This window comes from Hemitrygon akajei, chromosome 5, assembly GCF_048418815.1.
Source record: "Hemitrygon akajei chromosome 5, sHemAka1.3, whole genome shotgun sequence".
Lineage (NCBI taxonomy): Eukaryota > Metazoa > Chordata > Chondrichthyes > Myliobatiformes > Dasyatidae > Hemitrygon > Hemitrygon akajei.
The window spans coordinates 172,525,182-172,550,160 of record NC_133128.1 but is presented as its reverse complement, the minus strand read 5'-3'; the positions used below and the strand labels follow the sequence as shown (position 1 = coordinate 172,550,160).

The 24,979-nt window shown below is 41.1% G+C and overlaps 1 protein-coding gene across 2 annotated transcripts in view; it reads left to right on the top strand.

Moving 5' to 3' along the window:
* The first annotated feature begins 780 nt into the window (after positions 1 to 780).
* The window catches only part of LOC140728462 (integrin alpha-6-like), a 94,818-nt gene continuing 70,619 nt past the window's right edge, over positions 781 to 24,979 (top strand). Inside the window, exon 1 of one of the 2 annotated variants that reach the window (XM_073047216.1) lies at positions 781 to 1,159. In XM_073047216.1, the coding sequence (XP_072903317.1) occupies positions 984 to 1,159 (176 nt within the window). In that variant the 5' untranslated portion in view covers positions 781 to 983. The remainder of the gene's footprint in view (positions 1,160 to 24,979) is intronic. The other variant, XM_073047215.1, reaches the window with a different exon arrangement.

Sequence of the window (24,979 nt, the reverse complement as noted above, 5' to 3'; positions counted from 1 at the left end):
TTTTCTTGCAGAAGTAAATAGGGAGGAAGAGGGTCGCTGCTTTGGTGCATGAGAGGGGGTAGTAGGGGGGCTTTGGGGTTCCGATGTTTTTACTGTCACTCATCCTTTGGGACACTCTTCTGTTTTTGTAGATGTCTGTGACGAACAAAAATTTCAGGCTGTATATTATATGCATTTTTCTGATAGTAGGTGGAACTATTACACGTGTATAGAATTTTCACCTAAAGTTATTGTTTTTTTTTGTTCATTTCCCTTTAATAATCTCTACCCATCTTTCTCTCCCTATTCTTACCTTAAAAGATGTGCAGAACATAATGATCTCAGATTTTAAACTAGAAGGCCGTGGGTTGATCGGGATCTTAATGAAATTCTCAAAAACTATGGAAAGTCTAAAGAAAGGTTTGTTTTGTTCATCCAGAAAATAAAGCAATTTGTAAGAAAGTTTGGCCATGTCTTTCCCCATCAACCCCTTTTTAAGTTTCAACTAAAAAAAGTTCAATTATTGATGGCATATTTGCAAATATTGTGTCTCTGATATGATACAGTTATCGACATGATAAGGAATAGGGGGTGATTATTGAACGGTATGAGTTCCCAACAATAATGGAAGAATTCTCACAGAATGTTTTATATGACACAGTGACAAGGTAAACCACTTAAAATATCCATGGGCATGTTTTTCGTGCAGTCATTAGACGCCCATGTTTCGTAGAAATGGCACAAGTTTGAGCGACGCCTAGTACTGGGAAGAAGAAAGTCAAGTTGGATTGGGATGGGGTGGAGGGACTGGCGCTGTGGACTGGGGTCAGTTTAACTTCTTTATTGAAGCGAGGCATCGACAGTGGCAGAGAGGCGGGGCAAAGCGAGGCGTCACCGTCGCTTTATAATGTGATTTGCAACACAAGGCGGCTACTCGGAATAAGAATCAGACGGGGGACTTAACGTTAGGAGCACTTTCACAGGGGTTAGAAGACATTTCTGATATGGCGGCCGCAGAGCAGTGGCTTCTTATCTACCTGTCTTTGTTTTCACTCAAGGAGTGGGCTTCAGCTTTTAATTTGGATGCGGAAAATGTCATCAGGAAAAACGGAGATCACTCCAGCCTGTTTGGTTTTTCCCTTGCTATGCACCGGCAGCTAGAACCATCAAATAAAATAATGTAAGTATCCGTACATTGATTTCGTTTGATTGGAGAAGATGGTTGGTACTTTCAGAATCTAGACAGGAATGCAAGTGGAAAGTCTGCGCTTTGTGGTCTGAGCCGGAACCCTCGCACACTTTAGCTGAAGTTACTCCGTTCGAACAGGTTTATCGGATCTTCAGCTTGTGCTGGAGATTGAACGAAGTGCAGTGAGAAGTTTCCGCCGGCAGTCGCGGTACCTGTTCACGGCCGGCGCTCGGTGCAGAGGTTGTCCTCGCTACTCCGGGCCCGGGTGCCCGAAAGCGCTCCTTGATTCACTTTGATTTATGTCGGGCTTGTAGTATTGACTGCGGGGCTTCTTGATATTTAAAAAAAATAGTAATTGGAACCTCGGGGATTTATTTTATTGAAGAATGCAACAGGCTGGCCCTGCATCGTTTAAAGAAAGCACACTGGTTGAAGGTGAAGCGATCATTGGTATGCAGGGCAGCGCCGACTACCTCTCTCCCCCCCCCCCCCCCCCACACACACAACACTAAGTCCCTCGGGGCTAGTCACAAAATCTTCTAAAGTTGCACTGGAGGTGAGAATGTGACCCCAAACAATTGTCTTCAGTGAAAGGGTCAGAAACTTTATTCTAACTGCTGTGTTTTAATTGTAGAAGCGTTAAAAGTTTCTCTCTGAGTAAAATGTGTCCCACTGAAGCCTTTAACGTTGTCACTGGCCGGGTTTTTTTGTTGTAAACTTTTTTCTCTCTCTCTCTCTCTCTCGGGACTACTGATCCGCTGCGCTGCGGCGACAGTTTGATGATAGCTGCTTTCGCGAGCAGGGATCAGCACAGCACGCCGACTGAATGTGACCGTCTGAATGGCGGGGTGGTTGGGGAGGAGTTGGCCGAGGTGAGGATGAGGGGCGGCGGCAGCAGGGAGGAGCTGTGAGGTCCAACCCGCCTGGCCTCGCCCTGCACGGTGCCGGGCGGCGGGATCGAGTGACGAGTCAGCCCCCACCCACCGCAAGTCTTCCGGTGTCCTCAGTCGGTGCCGAGGCGGACGGCGGCGTCCTCTGAAAGCAAAAGGTGCTGGAATGCATTCATTTTCCTTCGAATGAATGACCCTGTGACAAATCGCAGAGATCTGAGAATCCCATCAGCACTTACTCTGCATTAAACTCGATTTGTTCTGTTTAATCCCTTGTATCCCCAATAATTTTTTTTTAAATTTCTGGATTATTTGGAAAATCGTTTCACATTTGTCGCAGCCGGATTGTTTTGGAGGATTAGTTTAGGTTCTGCCAGAGTCGCTCAGCCCCTGATCTCATTTACAAACATGGAGAAAGAGAGCCGAACTCCTGAGGTGATCGGAGTGTAGCTGCCCGTGACGTCAAAGCGGCCTTTGACCGAGTGGCTTCAAAGAGCCCAAGAATCCTCAGTTGGCTGGGGTGACATTTAGCACATAGGAAGATGGTTGTGGTGGCTGGAGGTCAATCATTTCAGCCGCAGGAGTGCCTCCCGGTAGCGCCCCACGCCCTGAATCTTCATTTATTGCATGAATGATTTTCCTCCAGTCATGCTGTCTGGAGGTTCTGGGCTATTTATTTATAATTGCAGAATGTTCAGCATCATTTGTGATTCCTTGGATAAGGAGGTAGTCCAGATCAAAATGCTGCAAGACTTGGACTGTATCCAGGTCTGGGCTGATGATTGACAAAGTAACATTCAGACTAGACAAACACCAGGCAATGACAACATCCAGCAAGATAAAATAAGCTATTAACCTCTAATATCCAATGGCATGTCCATCACTGAACTCCATCTACAGGTCCACATCAAGACACCTTGGACAAGACCTTCCAAACCCTGACCTGTCAATTAGAAGGTCAGGGGCATGGGACACCACTCCCTGGGAGTTGCCTTCCAAACCACGCACCATCCGAACTCAGAAATGTATTGCCCTTTGTTCACCTTTGCTGGGTTAAAATCCTGGAATTCGCGGATGCTTAAGTCCCTTATTCAACCTGTCTCAATCAGGCGGACCTTGGGACCCAGTGGAACCCCAGACCTTATTTAACCTGTCTTAGTGCGGTGACATTAGGACCCGGCTGGCCTGAGCTCTGAATGCGCAGTGTTTCTGTTCACAAAAATAATCACGATCACAATTGAAAATAAAGTGGAAATAATAAAGCGACTGGAAAGAGGTGAAACGCCATCGGTCATTAGAAAAGCGTTAGGTTACATCGGTCAACGATCGGAACAATTTTAAAGGATAAAGTGAGAAAGGCTCTGCCCCGATGAAAGCTACAATTATTACTAAGCAACGCAGTGGTTTAATTACTGGGTTTTGGGGTTTTGATCCTCCACATCAACCCGGCATGGTGGGGAGCGCACTAGGGAGCGATCTGTCCCGAGTCCTGAGAACTTCCGTTCCCGAGCCCGGCACTGAAACATACGTTCTTAAGTGTTTTATATGCATAGAAAGGTAAAATATATACTATATACAAATGCAAACATTTGACTAACTGACACTAAATAATATCGGATGTACCTGTTCCGACTTACTTAGTAAGAGAACTTCCGATTCTTTTTTCAATTGCGATCCATTATAACCCACACACATCCTCCCGTATACTTTAAATCATCTCTAGATTACTTATAATACCTAATACAATGTACATACTATGTAAAGTGGTTGTTATACTGCATTGTTTAGGGAATAATGACAAGAAAAAAAGACTGTACGTGCTTGAACAACAAGTGCTGGAAGAGCACTTCCGGGTTTTCGCGGTTGGTTGAATTCGCGCATGCGGAATCCATGGATAAGGAGGGCCAACTGTATAGCTAATAAAAGGTGAAGTGGAACACACATGAGATTATGCAGATGCTGTGGAAATCCAGACGCACAATGCTGGAGGAACTCAGCAGGCCAGGCAGCATCCATGGAAAAGAGTAAACAGTCGACGTTTCGGGCCAAGACATATTGGTGGGAAACCATCAGTTTGGAAAAGAACAAACAGTCAATATTTCAGGCTGAGACCTTTGGCCCAAAGTGCTGAATGTTCCTCACTGTGGACGCTGCCTGACCAGCATTTTGTGTAGCGGAGCATAGCTGGTTCTGACGTGTTTGTGATGGAACAAGCTGGAACTGGTCCCCTCTTGCTGTGAAGCAGGGACAGTCCTTTTTCCCTTATTGGGGAGAGAGAGAGAGCCTGTGGTATGTTAAATACCAGGTGAACGAGTAGTCTTCGTGGTGCTGCAAGTCTGTGTCTTTACTGATGCTTTGTTGCATGCTTGGTGGGGGGTGTTGATGCTTTTTTTGCTGATGGGGAGGGGGGTCATTGCTTTGCTGCTGCTTGTGTGTGGGGGTGAGCTGGGGGTGACTTTGGGGTTCTAACATTTAACTCTCATTCATTCTTTGGGGCACTCCTCTGTTTTCGTGGATGTTTGCAAAGAAGAATTTCAGGATGTATATTGTATACATTTCTCTGACATTAAATGAACCTGTTATTGTCACATATACTAAATTACAGTGAAATGCTTGACTTGCATATTGCTTGATTTATTTTCACAAGGTCCACAAGTTGCAACGATGTAGTAGGTGACTTTAAATTGAGAACGTAACCGAAGGTGATAGTTAAATAAAGTTAGATGACAAGAAGTAGATAAAGAGTTAGACCAGGTTTGCTGCAGAAAGGTCTTGGTGAAAGGCACGGAAATGAGTCGAAACTGTTGGAAGAGGTTTGCAGAGGGATCTCACAAGTAAACCTCTGCAAACTAGTGCAGATTGAATACATTATAGCCCAAAGTGTGAAGCCTGGAAGATGAAGTTCAAAGATTTGCTACTTCAGTTCAGTGTGTTATGAGAACTGGAGTTTTAAGGTTTAAAATACATTTATTATGTGTGCCATAAACAACCTTAGGATTTATCTTCTTGTAGGCAGCCACCTCCTGCTGCTGCCTGTAAGGAGTTTGTACATTCTCACTGTGACCTCATGGGATTCTTCCAGGTGATCAGGTTTCCTCCCACAGTCCAAAGACGTACCGATTGCTCGGTTAATTGGTCATTGTAAATTGTCCTGCGATTAGAGGAGGATCAAATCGGGGGATTGCTGGGTAGTATGGATCGAAGGGCCTGTTCCGCGCCGTATCTCGGTAAACAACCAAACAAACAAGTCACAAAAAAAAATCCCACGCCACAATGACAGTCAACATCCGGTGTGCGAAAAAAGAAAGAACAAATCGTGCAAACAATATAAAAAGGTAAACAAATAAAACATCAAACATGAACCACAGTCTCCGAACGTAAGTTTGCGGCCAGTTCAGCGCTGAGGCTAGTCCAGGAGCTCGCTGGCCGCAAGCCGCGGAGCCATGTTCAGTGCTGAGCGCCGCACGGAATTGTGAGCTCAGCACTAGTTTGCCCTTAGCCCTCGGCCTCCATGTCTTAATCTTTTCAATCTAACTCCGTTTAAATTGGCTTACCACCGGTTTGTTTTCTGCTCTTGAGCCCAGGCCCTGCCATTTCAATCTGGCCCAAACATTGTTTGGCCCCGAGTCCACTCTACCAATGGTTGCGGTGGTCATATCTACATTCTCAAGATTCCATACCGCAAAAATGCCAGGTACAGAAGGTTCAAAAGCAGTCCTCCCAAAGGGAAATTGCAGGTTGTCGACAACAGTGATCATAGTGCAGAAAAAGTATATTTAGTAGTTTTGTTAGATGCCCGCAAAACTTTGCTGGGTCTGGGCCTTGCCTGCACCATCTTGGAGCTTGATGGAGGGATGATGAGTACAGGTCTAATGGACTTTGCATGAGGGTGGCACAGCTAAATGAATGGTTACTGTCTATATTGGGTAGAGTTTAGGCGGCTGCAAGGAGAGTGTTGAGGAGGGTAAAGAGGCAGTTGAAGAGAAGCACAGGAGCTTGCCCTTTCAACAGTGGGATAAAGCTATCTTGGAAAATTTTGGTTTAGCAGCCATTAACATTCTCCGGTTTTTGTCAAAGTGAGCGATAGCAATTTTAACTTGCTTGTAGGATCAAACATGACTAGAGATAGTGAAGGAGGAGACTGAGAGATACTATTATGTGAATGTGACTGTCAGATTGTTAGTTGAGTTAACTAACAGTCCTTCCACAATGGGTTCAAGTTCCAAGATATTTGTGAGGAAGAACACATTTAATATTTAGGATGTGCAGGTATGTTTCTTGGAACTCTTGACAAATTTTTTGATACAGGGATTTTTTTTAAACAAGTTGGCTTTCAAAGGAAGAAATACATTGCTATTCATGAAAAATGAAATGGTGTATCTTTAAAAGGGAGGAAATTTAAATTCATTTTTATTTAAATCATAGACTTTTTTTTTCCCCTCTCTGGTCCAGTTATGGATTTTGATGATTGGAACCAGAAATAGTCGGGTGAAAATTGACGTTTGTGTGTCCCTCATGAGTAATAGAAATCATGATTGATTTAGGATTCTTAATTGGTAGTTGATTCTGGATGACTTGTAATTCCAGACTTGCAAAACCCAGGGTCTCCTGAGAGGCCTTGGGCAACTCTGATTGAGCCAGTCTTCTGGGCACAATTAAAGCAAATTGAAAGGTCAATATTGCTTGTTCTTTTATATTGATGACTGAATTATAATGCAAGTTTCATGTTCAAGTTTATTGTCATTCAAGCTTACACCGTACATGCGTCACAAACAGCACATAAGATAATATTAACACAATAGTATTAACAGATAATAAAAATATTCTGTAGATGAAAGAGTTGACTGACCTATAGTTAAGTATTTGACAATATAATGCTACCGGCACTATCATAAATAATGTGTACTGGGTGGGAGCAGGCTGTTCAGATGTCTCACAGCCTGGGGGAAGAAGCTGACAACAATCCTTGTTCCTGTGCTGCAGTGTCTTCTGCCTGATGATAGGAAGTTAATGAGATTGTGTCATTCTCTTGCCTTTTTCAGTCATCGTGCTCCTTTTACGTTCCTCTGTGGAGATTCTCTGAACTAAATATTGACATTTATATGAAGTACACCAGCCCAAAAACACAGCTAATTTTGGACTTGCAAAATCACAGTGTTGAAGTTTGGCTTCTCCTTCAAGGTAAAGCCAGCAGTGATGAGGTTGATATCTAGTTGTGGAATGAGAAACCTATAGAGTCATATACAACTACAGCACACAAACAGGCCCTTCAGCCCATCTAGTTCATGCCAAACCATTTAAGCCTACATCAACCTACACCTGGACGATACCCCTGCTATCCATGTACCTATCCAAACTTCTCTCAAATGTTGAAAATGAAGTGGCATCCACCACTTGTGCTGGCAGCTCATTCCGCGCTCTCACCACCTCTGAGTGAAGGATGCTAAGTGTTAACATATCTGTAACATTATGAAACACCAGTCACAGATCTATGCCATTTCAGAATGATTAACAGTCAACAACCGTGACAAGCTTAATTTCACGTGGCAGGCTTCGTGTAAGGGCAATTGAAAATGACTTTTGTGATGGTGACTGAGGGATTAACGGTGACTAGAGCACCTGATTCAGATGCAGGAATGCTTCTGCTTAGCCCGCAATGGAAGAGTCTTATCAAGACTCAATACTAAATATGCCCTGAGAAAGATTATAAAGTATTATTTTGTTTGCAAGGATAACTGGACATTTTGAATTGCTGATTTAAAATCTTCTGATGAAGCCCTTGTCAATATCATTCTTTCAAAGTGCTTCCATAGACCTCTGTTATCTGACCATATGCCATCATTCATTTGTCAGCCCAGTTAAGGGAGTAGGAGGCTGCATATTATAAAGGCAGTGAGTATATTTTTGTATAAATGCAAATTTATAAAAAACATTCAGTTTATGCATAGTGGATTTCAGTTAATTGGACTATCAGTTATTTGGGGCAGCTGCTTATTCGGGTCAACTCCTAAAGAAAATAACTCATTGAGAAAATAGCTGGGATTTCTTTCATTTATTTGGGACACTTCCATTTAATTGGGACAGGAGACTTGCTGAACAGTTTCTAACTCTCGTCAGTCGTGTGCACTTGAGTGGCTGAGTAGACACAACTCTGTGCTTGGAGTGAACGGTTTTTAAATAGTGTCAGTTGCATACGCTTGTCTTATGTTGTTCATTTGGACCGACCAACGCCGAACTAAAAGGCAGTGAATTTAATACTACATACAGGAAGGCAATGAAGGCAGGCCATTCATTACCTGCACAAGATATCTCTGCTGGTCTCGCTCACTTACTGTCAATCCTTTGTCGATAACTACTAGGAACTAATACACAGCTTTATAGTACTGTGGTAATATTGGTAGTGTTCTAATTTGTTCTGTATTTCACTTAAAAACATAATCTGTTACTCAGTTAAATGTAGTTTGTCTTTTTTAAAGTATTTCCATGAAACTTTGGCAAACTTTTGGGCCAGTTAATTGGCCCAAAATGTATTTGTCCCGATGTGTTCCAGATAACTGAAATCGACTAATTTTCGTCACCTGTAATATTTAAGGTGCATGCTTGCCTATGCTAGTGCATGTTTCTGCATGTGTTTATGGCAGGAGATGGAAGTCGGTCACTGCTGCTCTGATAATTGTTGCACATCTAGGTCTCCATCTGGCAGGCAGAGTTATAATTGATCTTTTGGTTTCTCCAGAGACAGTATGTCTCCTCCGAAGATAAATCAACTTGAATTCAAAAATGTGACATATATTCAATGAAAACTGGAAAGGTGAGTGTTTGTAGATGCTAGACAGTCAGAAAGGAGGCCTTTTGTCCTGTTGAGTTGTTTACAGCGTCAATGAAATTTATTCAGCTGTGTGCCATCCCTGCTGCGTTAGTTAACCTTTTGACGCTCAGTGTATGGACTCCATGGAAAAATGGCCATTTGAGTTGGATTCTAGAAGAGGGTTAGAACCATAGAACAGTACAGCACAGAAACAGGCCTTTTGGCCCTTCTTGGCTGTGCCAAACCACTTTTCTGCCTAGTTCCACTGACCTGCACCTCAAGTCAAGACAATTCACTTTTATTGTCATTTTGACCATAACTGCTGGTACAGTACATAGTAAAAATGAGACGTTTTTCAGGACCATGGTGTTACATGATACAGTAAAAAAAACTAGACTGAACTACGTAAAAAAAAACACAACACAGAGAAAGCTTCAGTAGACTACAGACCTACACAGGACTACATAAAGTGCACAAAAACAGTGCAGGCATTACAATAAATAATAAACAGGAAAATAGGGCAAAGTGTCAGTCCAGGCTTCGGGTATTGAGGAGTCTGATAGCATGGGGGAAGAAACTGTTACATTGTCTGGCCGTGAGAGCCCGAATGCTTCGGAGCCTTTTCCCAGATGGCAGGAGGGAGAAGAGATTGTATGAGGGGTGCATGGGGTCCTTCATAATGCTGTTTCCTGGACCATAACCCTCCATACCCCTCTCATCCATGTACCTGTCCAAGTTTTTCTTAAATGTTAAAAGTGAGCCTGCATTCACCACTTCAACTGGCAGCTCATTCCATACTCCCACTACTCTGTGTGAAGAAGCTCCCCCTAATGTTCCCTTTAAACTTTTCCCTTTTCACCTTTAACCCATGTCTTCTGGTTTTTTTTTTCTCTCCCCTAGCCTCAGTGGAAAAAGCCTGCTTGCATTCACTCTATCTATACCCATCATAATATTATACACCTCTACCAAATCTCCCCTCATTCTCCTACGCTCCAGGGAATAAAGTCCTAACCTATTCAACCTTTCTCTGTAACTCAGTTTCTCAAGTCCCAGCAACATCCTTGTAAACCTTCTCTGCACTCTTTCAACCTTATTAATATCCTTCCTGTAATTCGGTGACCAAAACTGCACACAATACTCCAAATTCGGCCTCACCAATGCCTTATACAACCTCACCATAACAATCCAACTCTATACTCAGCAGTTTGATTTATAAAGGCCAATGTGCCAAATGCTCTCTTTACGACCCTATCTACCTGTGACGCCACTTTTTAGGGAATTCTGTATCTGTATTCTCAGATCCCTCTTCTACTACACTCCTCAGTGTCCTACCATTTACCTTGTATGTTCTACTTTGGTTTGTCCTTCCAAAGTACAATGCCTCACACTTGGGTTGTTGATGTTGCTGGTGCTTTTGGGAATGGAGGAGTGAAAGTTCCTGTAATTTCATTTCCAGCTCCTAGATATAGATCTTTGGTTGCTGGATTAAATTTCTGTCCTATGTGGTATGTTACATATTCCCAAACCAGTTCCTGGTACCTGCACACTTCAGTTAAAAAAGGACAAATGGTGAAAATCTTTGATATGCTAACAGACGTATCACATTGTTAGAATTCCAAAGTCTGTTTTGAGGTGGAATGTGCTGCTTGGATTCAGTGTTGTGTCTAAAAGGGAAATATTAGTTTACTAATCCATTGGTTAACTGAAGAGTGAATGAAAAATTGAAGAATTGTATTTTCAACAGTGGCACTGGTTACATAAATTGAAAAACATCACTCCAAGTAATATGGTGTAGTTGTGAGTCGAATTTAGAATTTGATATAATAAAGATCTTCACTGTTTTGTTAATAGTTCATTGTTTAACTATTTACTCAGTTAATATGGTGAAGGGAAAGTGTTGTTAGGCAAGGCATAAGCAAAAGAGTACTTTTTGTTCCTTGATGGCACTATTAAGTAATTAGAACAACTACAAAATCGAATAAACACTGAGACAGGACAATGGAATAACTATTTCTTAGATTATGAAAACAAGATATTGTATAGCAACACACACAAAACGCTGGAGGAACTCAGCAGGCCAGGCAGCATCTATGGAAATGAATAAACAGCTGATATTTTGGGCTGAAACTCTTTAGGAGTGAGAGGCAAGGGGGAAGATGCCAGAATAAAAAGGTGGGGGGAGGAGAAAGAGGCTAGCTGGAAGATGATGGGTGAAGCCAGGTGTGTGGGAAAGGTCAAGGGCTGGAGAAGACAGAATCTGACTGGAGAGGAGAGTGGACCATCGCAGAAAGGGAGGAGAGTTAAAAGGTCAGAATAGGGATTAGACTGGGCTGGAAAGTAACTTGTAGTGAAAGGTATATACTGTCTTTAGTAGTTGTACAGCTGCCATTTTTGGTCTAATGTGTTTCCTATCAATTCTATTCGATAAGAAACAAATGATAGCAAATGTAGTATGACATTTATTGTAATATCAATGTATAGGTCCATTTTTGAGTCCTTTCATGGACCTCACTTCCATGAATGCTCATGTAGGCAAGTAATCATAGAAGCTTGTGAACTATGAATAAACTGGATTCTGCTATTGCACGAACAAAATCCAACCCTCCCTCCCCTCTAGTGGAACTATTTGTAAGTGGTTCACAAAAGTGCTAGCGCACTTCTCATGGCTTACAGTCAAGGAAAGTGCATTTTTAACAATTTTAAAGGTGGAAAGAAAGGCAGTAATTCAAGGAGCAAATTCCAGAGCTTAAGTCCATGGCATTTGAAGGTACACCTGCTGATTACCAAGCAGTTTAAAATCGGGGATGACTGGAATGATCAAGCAACCAGAACTGGGGGAATGTAAAAATCTTAGTGGCTGGGAGAGAATCAAGTGATGGAGAAGGGTGATGCCTTGAATGCATTTGAAAACAGTGATGATGAGGATTATAAAATGGAGTTGCTGTTTAACAAGGAGTGTTTGCCCCAGACAATGCATAGGTGATGAGTGAATGGAATTTTGTCTGTGCTGGAACTTGGGCATCAGGATTTTAAACCTCTAGTTCTCTGAAGACAGAACGTGAGACACCAAGGAGTGTTTATGGATGGTAACTCTAAAGGTAAAGGAGTGCACAAGGGATAATTATCCAGTCACATTCTTTGTTTTGATCTAAAGCTACTCAAGTTTGTGTCTCATTTATATTGTAGTGCAGGTGAAGTTGTGATGTTGTTTTTCACTTTTGTCTGTTTGTCAGTAACCCTAAGTGTACTTACACATATTTTGTGGTAGTTTTCCTCTTTTCTAATTTCCCAAGATTTAACTGTTCCTTTAATTATGCAAAGAGATTAGCTCACTAAGCAATTAGTTTTATAACTAGCGAATTGTACAATTGCTGTTTACAAAAGCCTAATTGAATGAATTGTTACTTTTGAAATTTTGAAGCTCAGTCTTGTACAGTGATCTTTTCAAGCTGTGGCCACTTTGACAAATATCCTGCAAGATGAGAGTTACATTAACTACTAAGTTAACTCATTGCTTAGATGTAATTTTTTAGTGATTTGTTTAAAACAGTTTGTGCAATAAAAAGATTCTTTATTTAAACTGTTAGCAATGCAAATAAGCTTTTCAAGAATGATGGTATTGCCATTTTACAATTGACATATTTAGATTTACTTTCTTGCACATACACCCTCTCCTTAATCACTACGCCTACAAAGTTCGATTTCCTGTAAAGCTCCGCTTGGAATTTCCCCACAGAAATCATTCTGCGCTTCTCTTGTCCTGCATGTCTGCTGATGTTCAGAGCTATGTTTTGAAAAAGAATGCAATGAAAGTATAAAGCTAGATTGGGAAATATAGAAGCTTTCTCTTATGTAAGGAGGAATAGATTAGCAAAGGTTAATGTGAACCTTTTCCGTTAACAATTATATTGGTAAATAAGGTGAGAAACTGAGCAGATGTTTTGTTTGTCCTCACAGATAAATATTAAATGATATAGTACAGTTCAGTAGAGTGAAAGAAGGCTCAAAAGAAATTAGCATTAATAACAAAATAATTGGGTTGAGTTGTTATCCGATCTTGGCAATTTTGTCACTGTGCAAGGAGACATTGTCGGTGTGCTGTTGATTGTGGTGTGACATCCCAAGCCTTTATATACTTTTTAATCGGCTGATTCAGTGTCATTTTGGAAGCTCAGTTGTGGTGTGGGGTAGAAGTGTAGTTTTCCACAAGCAATTCTGTAAAGTAAACATGTAGACCTCGATTCTGTAGGAGTCGATACAGGCAAAATTCCATATCACAATGCACGAAGTTCATCACACGCCCAGCAGTGACTAGACTTCTTCCCCACATCACAATGGATTTTCTGAAATGACATCAAATCAGCTAATTGAAAGGTATATGAAGGCCAAGCATTCAGAGGACACACCATAATCCACGGTGCACTGACAATGACTTCTCGCATGGTGACAAAACATCTGCGAGTGGATTGCCAAGTTCAGAGAACAACTCAATCCAGCCATCAACCACCTGCGAGCACATCTTCTGAATTATTTCTATCAAAATGGTATTGGAGAAATTAATAGGGCTAAAATCCACTTAAACCATAGGGCTTCATGACCTACATCATAGGATTTTGGATGCCCTCGTCATTTTCTAAAATTCCATAGACTCTAGAACAGTTCCCAAAGATTGGAAGCTAACAAACCCTGCTGTTTAAGGAAGGATGGATAGGCAAAGTGGTTATTGCAAACCAGTTAGCCCGACAGCACTAGTAGAGGAAATTCTGGAATATTTTATTAAGGAAATGGTGAGGAGTACTTAGAAAAATAGTCAATATAATTTATCAAAGAGAAATCATATTTACAAATCTTAGTCTTGCCTATTAGAATAGGACCAGTGGATATGGATTATTTGCATATTCAAATAAGGTGTCAAACAAGTGATTTATAAAAATTAGAACACATGAAGTTGAAGACTAGTTAATAGGCAGTGAGCAGAGAAGAGTTGTTTTTGGATTTGGAGACTGTTTAGTGTTTTGCTGTGGAAGTTAAGAGAGGTTGCTCCAGATGTTCACCATATCAGAGATTCAGATGAGGAGACAACCTGTGGTTTATTCAAACTTGCTGATGATACAGAAGTGTGCTCCAGTGAGGAGTTTGCAGAGACACTTTAAAGGGCTACAGATGGACAGTGAGTAGGCAGGGATATAGCAAATGGAACATAATGGAGAAAAAGGTGAGGATGTTCCAGCCTGGTAGAATGAAGGCAGGAATGTGTTTTAACATGGTGAGAGATTAAAACATTATAGTTTTAGAATGGTCTTGGGTATCTTTGTACATGAGTCACTAAAAGTTGAAGTGCAGTTACAGAAAAGTACTTAGGAAGACATATAGGCTTTTGTTGCAAGATGGTGACCTTACTTTTACCGAAGTTTTTATATATATCTCAAGCAGTTCCCTCTTTTGTTCCAAAAACATTTTTTGATAAAATAGATTCTATGATTTTTGTCTTAATTTTGGAATAATAAAAGGTCTAGAGTGAATAAACTTTTATTGCAAAAACCAAAAAAAGATGGAGGACTGGTCTTGCCAAACTTCAGATTTTATTATTGGGCAATTAATATTCGTTATATTACTTTTTGGATTTATGATATAGATGACCAGAATCGCCCTTCATGGTTACAGTTGGAGGAAAATTCAGTAACGGGGTTTTCTTTAGCTTCTTTATTAGGAGCTCCCCTTCAGTTTTCGCTCACCAGAATAGGTAGACAAGCTCTCAACCCTATTGTTAAACATACTTTAAAAATCTGGTTTAGTTTCATAGATTTTTTGAATTAAATTATTTTCTGCTTTCTAGTAATATTTCTAATAATTTCTTTTTTAAACCATCAACTCTGGATAAGGCTTTTTTTAACATGGAAAATTAAGGGAATAAAAACTTCTTTAGATTTGTTTTTAGGGGACTGTTTAATGTCCTTTTTGCAGTTAATGGATAAATATGACATCTTTAATACATTTTTTTCAGATACTTACAGGTTAAGAATTTTTTACGTGATTTTTTACCGAATTACCCTTTGGCCTGCTCTTTAAATTTGGCTTATGCTATTTTTCAGCTTAAACCATTTCAAAAACGATTAATAGCTATCGTTTATAAACAGTTAATGATTGTTCGCATGTCGCCTAATGATAGGATTCAACGCACTTGGGAAATAGAACTTCAGCATTCACTTTCAGACAATCAGTGGAGTAAAATTTATTATCTAGTCAATAATTCATCTATCTGTGCACGCCATACCTTAATTCAGTTTAAGATAGTACACAGGGCCCATATGTCCAAAGATAAATTGGTGCATGTTTTTCCTAATATAAGCCCTATTTGTGACAGATGTAACACAGAAGTGGCTACTCTAGCTCATATGTTTTGGTCATGTGTAAGCTTAAATAATTTTTGCAAGGATGTGTTTGGAATACTATCTAAAGTTTATAGATATGGATGTTCAACCCATCAGCAATTTTTGGGATCATCCCAGAGGAAGCAGGCTTCCTGTCTGCTTCCGCTCAACATGTGACAGCCTTTTCAACTTTACTGGCTAGGAGAGCTATCTTGCTACACTGGAAAGACTCTAATCCACCTACTGTTTTTTATTGGCTCTCCTCCATTATGTCATGTCTAAGCTTGGAGAAAATTAGAAGCCGGACATTTGATACATCCTTTAATTTTGAACAAGTCTGGTGACCCTTTATTCAATATTTTCACATGATTTAATTTATTTATTATTTATTAATTTATCTTTACTCTCTTTAGGGAAAATCCTTATCTGTGAATGTTTGGAGATGACTGAAAGGATGTGGTTTTTTTTCACTTTCTTTTTTCTAATTTTATCCTCAAATGGACTGCCCAATCTTTTCTTTTGTTTGTTCTGTTTAGTTAGTGGGTTTTTTTCTTTTATTAAATAAAATTTCTGATTTATTTTTTACAATTGTCTAGAGAAGATGTGGTTTTAAAAATTATATTGTATATATAACAGCGTAACATTTTACCTATCTGATTTTGACAATATATACTTTTTTTTTACTGCTGTTTGTCTTTTGTATTATTTGTTTGCTAAACCTCTCCTCTGATTTGTATATTCTTTACTGGAAAATCAATAAAAAGATTGAAAAATGAAATGAAATATGTGGAGTCCTAGTGATACCACATCTGGAATATTATTCCAGATCTTAACTCTTCATCCTAAGGAAAGATGTACTTGCGATAATAGTGCAAGTAAGGTTCACAAACTGGTTCTCATGAATAAACTTGTCATAGAAGGAGAGATTAAGCAGTCTGGGTCAAAATTTACAGCATTTTGTTTGGGTTTGACAAGGTAGATGAAGCTTCTCCTGGCTGGAGTGTATTGAACCAGTAGTTACAGTCTCAGTTTAAAAAAAAATTGTTGGTCACTCAAATCAGAAGAAATTTCTTCACCTTAAGGCTAGTGAATCTTGAAACTTTCTAACCTAAAGGGTTATGGAGGCTCAGTTGCTGAATATTTCAAGACTGAGATTGCTAAACCTTTGGATATTAAGGAACTTTGGGGTGGCATGGTGATACTGCAGTACTGCTCCATCACTGATCCAGGTTCAATCCGGACCTCGGTGGAAGTCTTTCCTCTACCAGTTCTGGTTTCCTTCTGCATCCCAAATCTATGGGTTGTTAGTTTAATGGGCCACTGTGAATTGCCCCTTTTGTGCAGGTGAGTGGTAGAATCTGATCAGAGGTGGACTGATGGAAATGGTGGGAGATTAGATGGGATTGCTGTTAATGGTTTTTTTTTAAAGATCAGGAGCTCCCAACCTTTTTAGTGATCACAGCAAAGCTTTAATGAATTACTGATACTGGTCATCCTTGTTTTGATGATCTGGAGAATAACTTGGCTGGATGTTATTCTGTGCCTACTCTTTGTATGTCTGAGGGTTCTGCTATTGATCTTAAGTGTTTCTAAAAACAGTAGACACTTTTTTCCATGTGAATCTTGTAAACTTTTCTGGGTCTCCATTTAATGACAGTCAAGATCCTGAGGCTTCATTGTTCAGCAATAGATCAACTCGGAATGCAGTCCACAAAGATTATGGAATTCTGTTTCAACCCTTGTCCCACGCTGTAACTGTGGCAGATTTTAAAGTAGAGTGAATTCTGGTTAATTGGGACATATTGGGAAAAGTACATTTTGGCCCAAATAAGTGGAAGTTTCATGGTAATACATTAGCTAAGAAGATATATTTAAAAGTGACAACTAACATTTAATTGAGTAACAAATTGTATATTTAAATGAAATACAAAATAAACTAGAACACTATCAATACTACCACAGTACTATAAAACTGGATTAGTTCGTAATTGTTATCGATGGAAGAATTTAACCATGTAGACTGGCGTGTTCTTCTGATCACTGTAAGTGAACAACGTCGGTGCAAACACTTGGTGTAGATAATGGACTGCCTTTATACAACGCTGTCGACAATTGTATTCTCCAAATAGCTTCTGGATATCTTCAGATTCTTCATTGTTCCTAATTGTGCTGAAGTAGTGAAATCATTTCATTTTCACTCCTGGCCATTTCTGGCATCTTCAAGCCTAAATGCTTGAACTGTAGTGAGCAAAACTGTTTTGAATTGCCTTACTGCTTGCTTCTAGCCAACTATCGGTGACAAAAATCACTGCTTTTTGAACGCAATCACATGCAACTGACACCATTTTAAAAACTGTTTGCTCTAAGAACGTTATAGCGTTCAACAGCCACGGCAAGTGCACGCGTCTGACACTAGTTAGAAACTATTCGGCAACAGTCTCCTGCCCCAGTTAAGAGGCATCATGTCCCAAATAAAGGGAATTGCAGCTATTTTCTTGATTAGGTTTAGTTCTTTAAGAGTTGTCCCAAAAAAGCGGTTGTTCCAATAACCGATGGCTCAATTAACTTGAATCCACTGCACTTGAAGTTGCCTCAGTCAAGGGAAGGAGTGATGATTAAATAAACAGAAAATTATACTTGTTATGAGAGAACAGGGCAAGCACCGTAGCAGACAAGCTGTGTGCAATCGAGCCAATTGCCGGCTGGGCAGGGAAAGCAAATGTTTGAATTCAGTAAATAAATTACGTAATATTTAAGGCAGTAAGTTGTGTTTCTTCTCTGATCTTTACGATTGAGGACAAGATTCTTGCCCCTCATTTATTAAAAGCTGATAAAAATATTATTGTTTCCTTTCCATTTTCTTTTCAAACACAGCATTATTGTGAAAACAGCCAAATACTTGCTTTATAAGTTAGTCATTATTAGCTTGCATGGTTTTAAATATTTTTCATTTCTACAGTAACTTAAATTTTCATCTGTTGTATGAATTAAGTTCTTTAAATATCCAGATTTATTAGTCGAATCTTGCAAGAAACATCTACTGGGATATTACATTACCGAGCACTGATCATGTGTGGTGGCTTATGCAGTAGGCTGAGAATTTGTTCTGTTGTGTTGCCAAAAGGTGTAGCAGAGCAAAAGTTTAGGAATTTCTTGCAGCCTAGTCTATACTTGTATACTTGAACTTGTAAAAACGCAGAAAACCACTGGATCCATTCAAGCTCCTGGGGGGTAATTCTTATTAGTCCTATTTCCTGGGAACTTGCAGCTGATTCTCTCTCACATGTTTGCCAACTCCCTTTTTGATTCTCTTAGTCATTTACTAATGAAACCCCTTCCTACCAGGTGTCTCTAGAGATGTGGCTCTTTTGCCCCTCGCTACAGCCACTGGACTCAGCGGTGAGAAAACCACCTTTCTCAAACTCCGAACGTCTAGGGTCGTTATGCCTTGGGTCCCACCGAAACCGGGCAGTTGGATTGCCTCAGCCATCAGAACCCTGATCTGTGTGAATAATGTGTAAATTCTGCCCCCACGCTGTTAGCTGTCAGCAAGAAATAACAGATCGTACACTGCTTGCAGTTATAAAGAAAGTGTATTTACAAATTTCAGCTTTATCGAACAGTTAGTAGGAAAAAGAAAAAAAATAGGAGGCCAATTATAGTTAACCCAGTCCAAATTGGCACATAAAGTTGGAGCTCATCTTGAAGTTGTCTTTAACTCGCACACTGAGCCCACGGTCTGTGTGAAAGCACACACCACCTTCCGAATGTCGCTCCAAGTCCATCTTGAACAAATGGGTGTATTAATCCTTCCTTCTTGATGGCCTCCTCGGCCATCTTGAGAATGTGAAGAGGGTAAGGGGTACGTGTAGAAGGGGTGGGCAAGGGGCAAGTGTAGCAAAATATGTAGACAGGACCAGGGGGAGGATACGTTATTGGGGAAGTAGCTAAGATAAGATTCCAGATGGCAAGTGGCAACCACAAAGAAAAGGGAACCTGCGACCACAAGACAATGTGTTTGGCAAAGTATTTTGAGCTATATACCTATTTCGAGTGTTTTGCTTGCATCCATACCCATTCCAAGTATTATGCTTGCATCTATGCTTATTCTGAGTATTTCGCGTGCTTAGCTATGCAATAGCCAATCAATTGATGAATTTGAATCGGTAACCATATTTGCGAAAGTAGTACCCTGCTTTTGGGTATAAGTATGACCTTTGTAAACCGACAAATTGGGAGTTGGCTACCTTACGCCCAAAGTGCGTGGGGCTGCGAACTCCTCTCTGAATAAAAACCGTTTCAGAGGTAATTTCGTGTCTCTGTTGTTTTTCCTCAACTGAGCAGGTTAATAATTTCAGGTTGACAGTCTCCCCTCCCATCTTCTCCCAGCTTCCGCAAAAAGACCTCAACCCACACCAGTGTCCGTCACTAAAGCTTCTCCGTGCAGCATTCTCTAGGATCTATTAGACAATTAACCTTAAATATGTGTTTGAGCTGTTTGATGGAAGTTCCAATCACAGAAGAGAGTTGCAAATTCTGCACACACAAACAGCATCCAAGATTCAGATCAATCCCATGTTTCTAGAGTTGTGTGGTAGCAGCACCAATTGCCTTTTTCACAATGCCATCCATTCCGTGGAATTATTGAATTGTGCCTCCAGTAAGTGGGTGGTCCCTTGTTATTTATTGTAAGTACACTAATCTAAGCTTGTTTGTTCCATAATATTTGTAAACATCAACTTTTTTAAAGTCCAAACACTCACTCACTTGCCCATCCATTGAGATGTTCCCACAACCAATGCTTTCAACGTAAAGGCTCTCTATCTTCTCATGTTCTCGTTATTCATTGCTATTGATTTATATTTACATTTACACAGTTTGTTGTCTTGTACACTCTGGTTGAGTTTTCATTGATCCTGTTGTAGTTACTACAGGTGTCCCCCGCTGTTGTGATGGAAAATAACTGGTTCTTTGAGTCTCAACAGTAGAGGCCTGGACACACACAGTTTTAATAATAAGGAATTTATTTACAAGGGGAAGTCGAGTCAACACAAGCAACTACAATACACGGGAAGCAGTGTGGGGACAGGGTACGGTTACTCAAACAAAGAACAAGGGAAAAGCACTACAACAGCTATCCCCCTTGACCTTGGATAGCTGCGGCTCCCTTACCAGGACAAACGATAGACCTTCCCAAACATAAATCAATGCACTTACCTTCAATGAGGTGGTCTGTAAGAGAGACCGAGTCAGGCACAACTCTCACCTTTTATAGCATGTGGCTGGGCGAGATAATCCAATTAAGGTGACCAATAATTTAGGTGTGCTTTGATTAGTTGGGAGGGACCAAATGTTGATTGGCATGTGGTGTGTCCTCCGACCAACCAGGTGGCAGTGCGTCTATCACGTGGCCGGTATCTCTGGGTACACCCCCTTTACGAATGTTTGCTTTACACCACTTCGCTTTTACAAAAGACCTACATTGGTAACCTGTTTTCACATTACAAAGAGGATTTTGGCTTTTACGAAAATTTTTCCCATATAAATTAATGATTCTTCGCTTTACGCCAGTTCGGCTTAAGAAAGGTTTCATAGGAATGCTCTACCTTTGTAAGGGGGGGACACACCTGTATTTGATAGATTTGTCGAGTACGCCTGCAGGAAAATGAACCTCATGGTTGTATATATGTGCTTTAATTTTTAAAAAATTACTTTGAACACTGCTTCATCCTTTTCCCATCTCAGCGGCTGGCAATTCTGTTGATGGAGATTCTTGCATAGTTGTAGTAGGCAGCTGTTGATCCCAGGGAATCGGGGATTTGTGCCTCTGGTGGCCTGTGTCCTCTCCAGGGCGCAAGCCTGGGTGGGAGGGTTTGAAGAAGCGCCTGTTGCCTGTGCAGTGGGTTCCTGTTCTCCACATCACTGATGCAGTCCAAGGGAAGGGCAAGCGCCAATACAGCTTGGCACCAGTGTTGTCACATAGTTCTTGTATAGAATCATAACATTTCAGAAAAAGATGTGCAGGAAGACCATGAGAAGTGACAATCAAGAAATGAAAACAAAATGTTGGAACCACACAGCATGTTGGGTATCAACGGGAGAGGGGGGAACACAGTTAAGTATTGGAACAGAATATTGAGGTGCCTTTCGTGGGCTTTGTAATCTCAGATAGCAGGAAATAACTGGGTAGCTCTGACTCTGCTGAAGCCATGGGGACTACACTGTTAAAGAGGATTGTATTTTATTAGTCACACAAATCTTTGCAAATAGGTGTTTCATTCAAAGTTAGAGTCTTAAGCTTCTGTTTTCCAGTTTAAATTAGAAGGGGATTGATGCCAGGTTTTGGTCTACAGTGGAATTGGTTTTATCAGAGTTGGTTGTTTTGGCCCTTGAATTGTGCTGCACCAGCAACCCTAGACCAATCACGGGACAATTTACAATGACCTGTTAACCTACCAACCAGTACGTCTTTGGACCGTGGGAGGAAACTGGAGCACCCAGAGGAAATCCACACATCCCTTGGGTGGACGTACGGACTCCTTACAGCGACGTTGGGATGTCACGTAGATTTTTAATTTGCTCAGAATAAAGCGATCATGTACTGACAACAGACAGTGAGGGTACCTGGACTATGTATAATGACTGACTGCTCTATGTGGGTGGAACTAGTCATGACAAATGAGTTTTCCCCACTTGGATGGTGGCATTTTTTTGGATAGCTAAATGAGTCATGTAGATTTGAGGACATTTCTTGCGACAAAATAGATTGCTCCTTCAGAACTCTCAGCACCAGCTTTGCCCTTGAGTTCAATCTCACTGCTTTTCACCAGAATGCCACCATCCTTAAGGGCCTTGACAATGTGTATTTGCTAATGTCTCAGAGTGGGCAAAGTTCATTTTCACCTATCATTTGGCTGGTTTGCATATAGCAGGTTGAGTGGTGTGTGACATGCTACACTCTGAACCTGTAGCTTGAGTCTGGAACCTGAGCACCAACTCTTTTGACCTGGCCTCACCGATAGCAGACCAGACTGCTGTCATCTGTCTGATCCACTTCAGTGGCCATCTGTAAGAACCTACAACCGTTCCCAGCCAAGCTTTGAAGTGTAAAAATTGGAGACAATGTTAAAGTGTGTTTGTTAGATTCAGGAGGTAGTGAATATCTGCCACCATGCACTATGACAGAATCTTTTCAAACAGTATGGTAACCACGTAGCTGGCCGGAGCTATAGTGGCATCTACACTGGATTTCAGGCGAGTGGTCCTGGGTTCGAATCCAGCCAGTTCTTTGCACGCTTTCCATCCATGCTGGGCTGAGCATTGAGCTCCTAAAGAAAAACAAATGGATGCTAAAGAAACAGCAAGATTGCTGCCCGAATCACCGCAACTGACTGTAGAGAGGAACGACGACTGACTGTGTACGAGAAACTGATGTGCCCAATATACACCAAAGGAGTTCCTGAAATTACACCCCAGTTCTGAGCCCCTCTGAAAGCAGCCCGCTTTTGATACTGAACCTCCATCACACTTCTTCGGGTTCCACTGCTCCTGCAGAAAATGACCATTGTGAAGATCTGGTAACTGCAGTAAGCAATTGTGAGGTTCGGGAACTTCCAAACTCAACAACAGAGTTCACAAAATTATAATCAGTTCTCTCAAACTTTTTACAGATTTTCTGAAGGAAAGAACATTATAAAAACTACTCTTAAAGTTACTGCACAACCACTCTGGGTCATAATAAATTGGTTGCTTTGGTTTCACTGATGTCTGTAGGATGCTCAAAAAAAAACATGCATGAATTCACAAACAGTTCTTGGTCTGTTCTTGATTAGTAGTTCGAACGTACTTAACAGCCTGCCTGCCAGGGGGGATTTCATGATCAAAGTCCAGCATACCTGTTTTAAATATGGAAATTCGCAGGTTTGGATTCGCCTTCAACAGAAACAAAAAATTTAAGAACACTCAGCAGATCCAGCAGTGTGTTTGAAAGGAGAGAACCGGGTTAATCTGTTTGGTCCTCTTTTCCAAGATGGCGGTGCGACGCAGCTTGCAGCAGCCACTCCAGAGCTGACTATCTGTTATTTGTGAAGTGGGGTGCCGTGCGCAATCATAATCGATTGAAAACGGACGTGGGAGCACGGAGGAACATCGGGAAATCTCCAGGAAGACCATCTTCATTGCTGCTGCTGCTGTGAGGTCCGGGACTCTGCTGGGAAGAACAGGCCCCCAGTCCTCGGGGTCGCGTTGCCGTTGGTGGGGCCGTCTTAATACGCTGGGCAGAGGATGGTGCTCGGAGAAGCTGTGCCGGAGGGGATGGTCGTTGGCTCGGAGGTTTGACGGACTCGGAGTCTGCTGCGGTCAGGTCGCTTTCGTTGTGTGCTGCGTCTGTGAGGCTGGGTTCGACGGAGCTTTCGTTGTGTGCTGCGTCTGCGAGGCTGAGTCAGGCGGCGCCGTGGAAGTCCATAGCGGGGGGTATTCCCTTCTGCCGCCGGTGTGGGATGGCGAGTCTGCCGGGACCCTGGGGACTTGTGGAAACTGTGTGGTGATTTCCTTTGAACTTACAGTCCTTTAACATCTTTGGACTATTTTTACTGTGCCCATGGTCTGTTTTTTTTAATCAATTATGCTATTGTTTGCACTGTTGTAACTATATGTTGTAACTATGTGGTTTTGTGCAGGTCTTGTAGCTTTAGTTTTTGGTCTTGTTTGTCTGGTGGATTTGGAGCTCCTTTCCGGGGAACGCGCTAAGACGGTAGCACGATATTAATACGCAGCAGCCTCTCCGGACTCTGGATTGGGGATTGCCAAACGTTACGTGGATTTTCTAGTGTAGTCTGTTTTGTCATGTGCTTTTGTGATATCATTCTGGAGGAACGTTGTCTCATTTTTTAACTGCATTGCATTTGTGGTTTCTAAATGACAATAAACTGAATCTGAATCTTCTGATGCCTTTTTATACAAATGTTGCTTTTTGGACGTTTCCAACATCTTCGATATGTTTCAGGTCTGCAGCGTTTTTGATGTTTGCTTATGGATTGGTCTATGTGAATTTACCCCCACACCCGCTACAAAATCCACTAACTCACTCTAAGAAACTAAACGTTCCCCGCAATATCCTGCACAAGAAGAGGCTGTGCGTATCTTCAAAATGGACTTTGGAATGAATAAGAAAGTAGTTTTGAAAGAGGCTTGAGTCTTCCTTGCTGATGATTAACTTTCTCTCATGAGGTAGTGACACTTCCAAAGGTGACATTTTCACAGGTGTGTGCAAACATACCGTTTGTGCCTCTCCACAGTAACCATAGAAGGGAATTTCAGTTGTCCTGTGGGAAGGGAAGCCATTGCAGAGGACCTTAACCAGTTTTTATCTAACAATCCATACACAGACAGTTCAGGGACTGTGGGCTTTCTACTTTTAATGTGGGTAAATGGAAAAATATTTTGCAATGTTGATTCTATATTACCATGTATCTTGGAACTAATGATTCAAACTGAAGTACAATTTGAATGCTGGGTCACCTTGAGGACCTTATTTAATTGGCTACCTTTTAACATAAAAGTTTCATGAGTGGTTTGGGATGAACTTACCCAATGAACCTTTATTAGTGTCAGCTGTTCTTTGTATTGGGATCTACAGAGTGTGTAACCCAGATTCACATGGAAGCTGTCTGAAAATTCAGCTATAAGGAAAGACTTAAAAAATGTAAGCAAGATTGACCAGGGAGAGTGAATGATTAGGCTG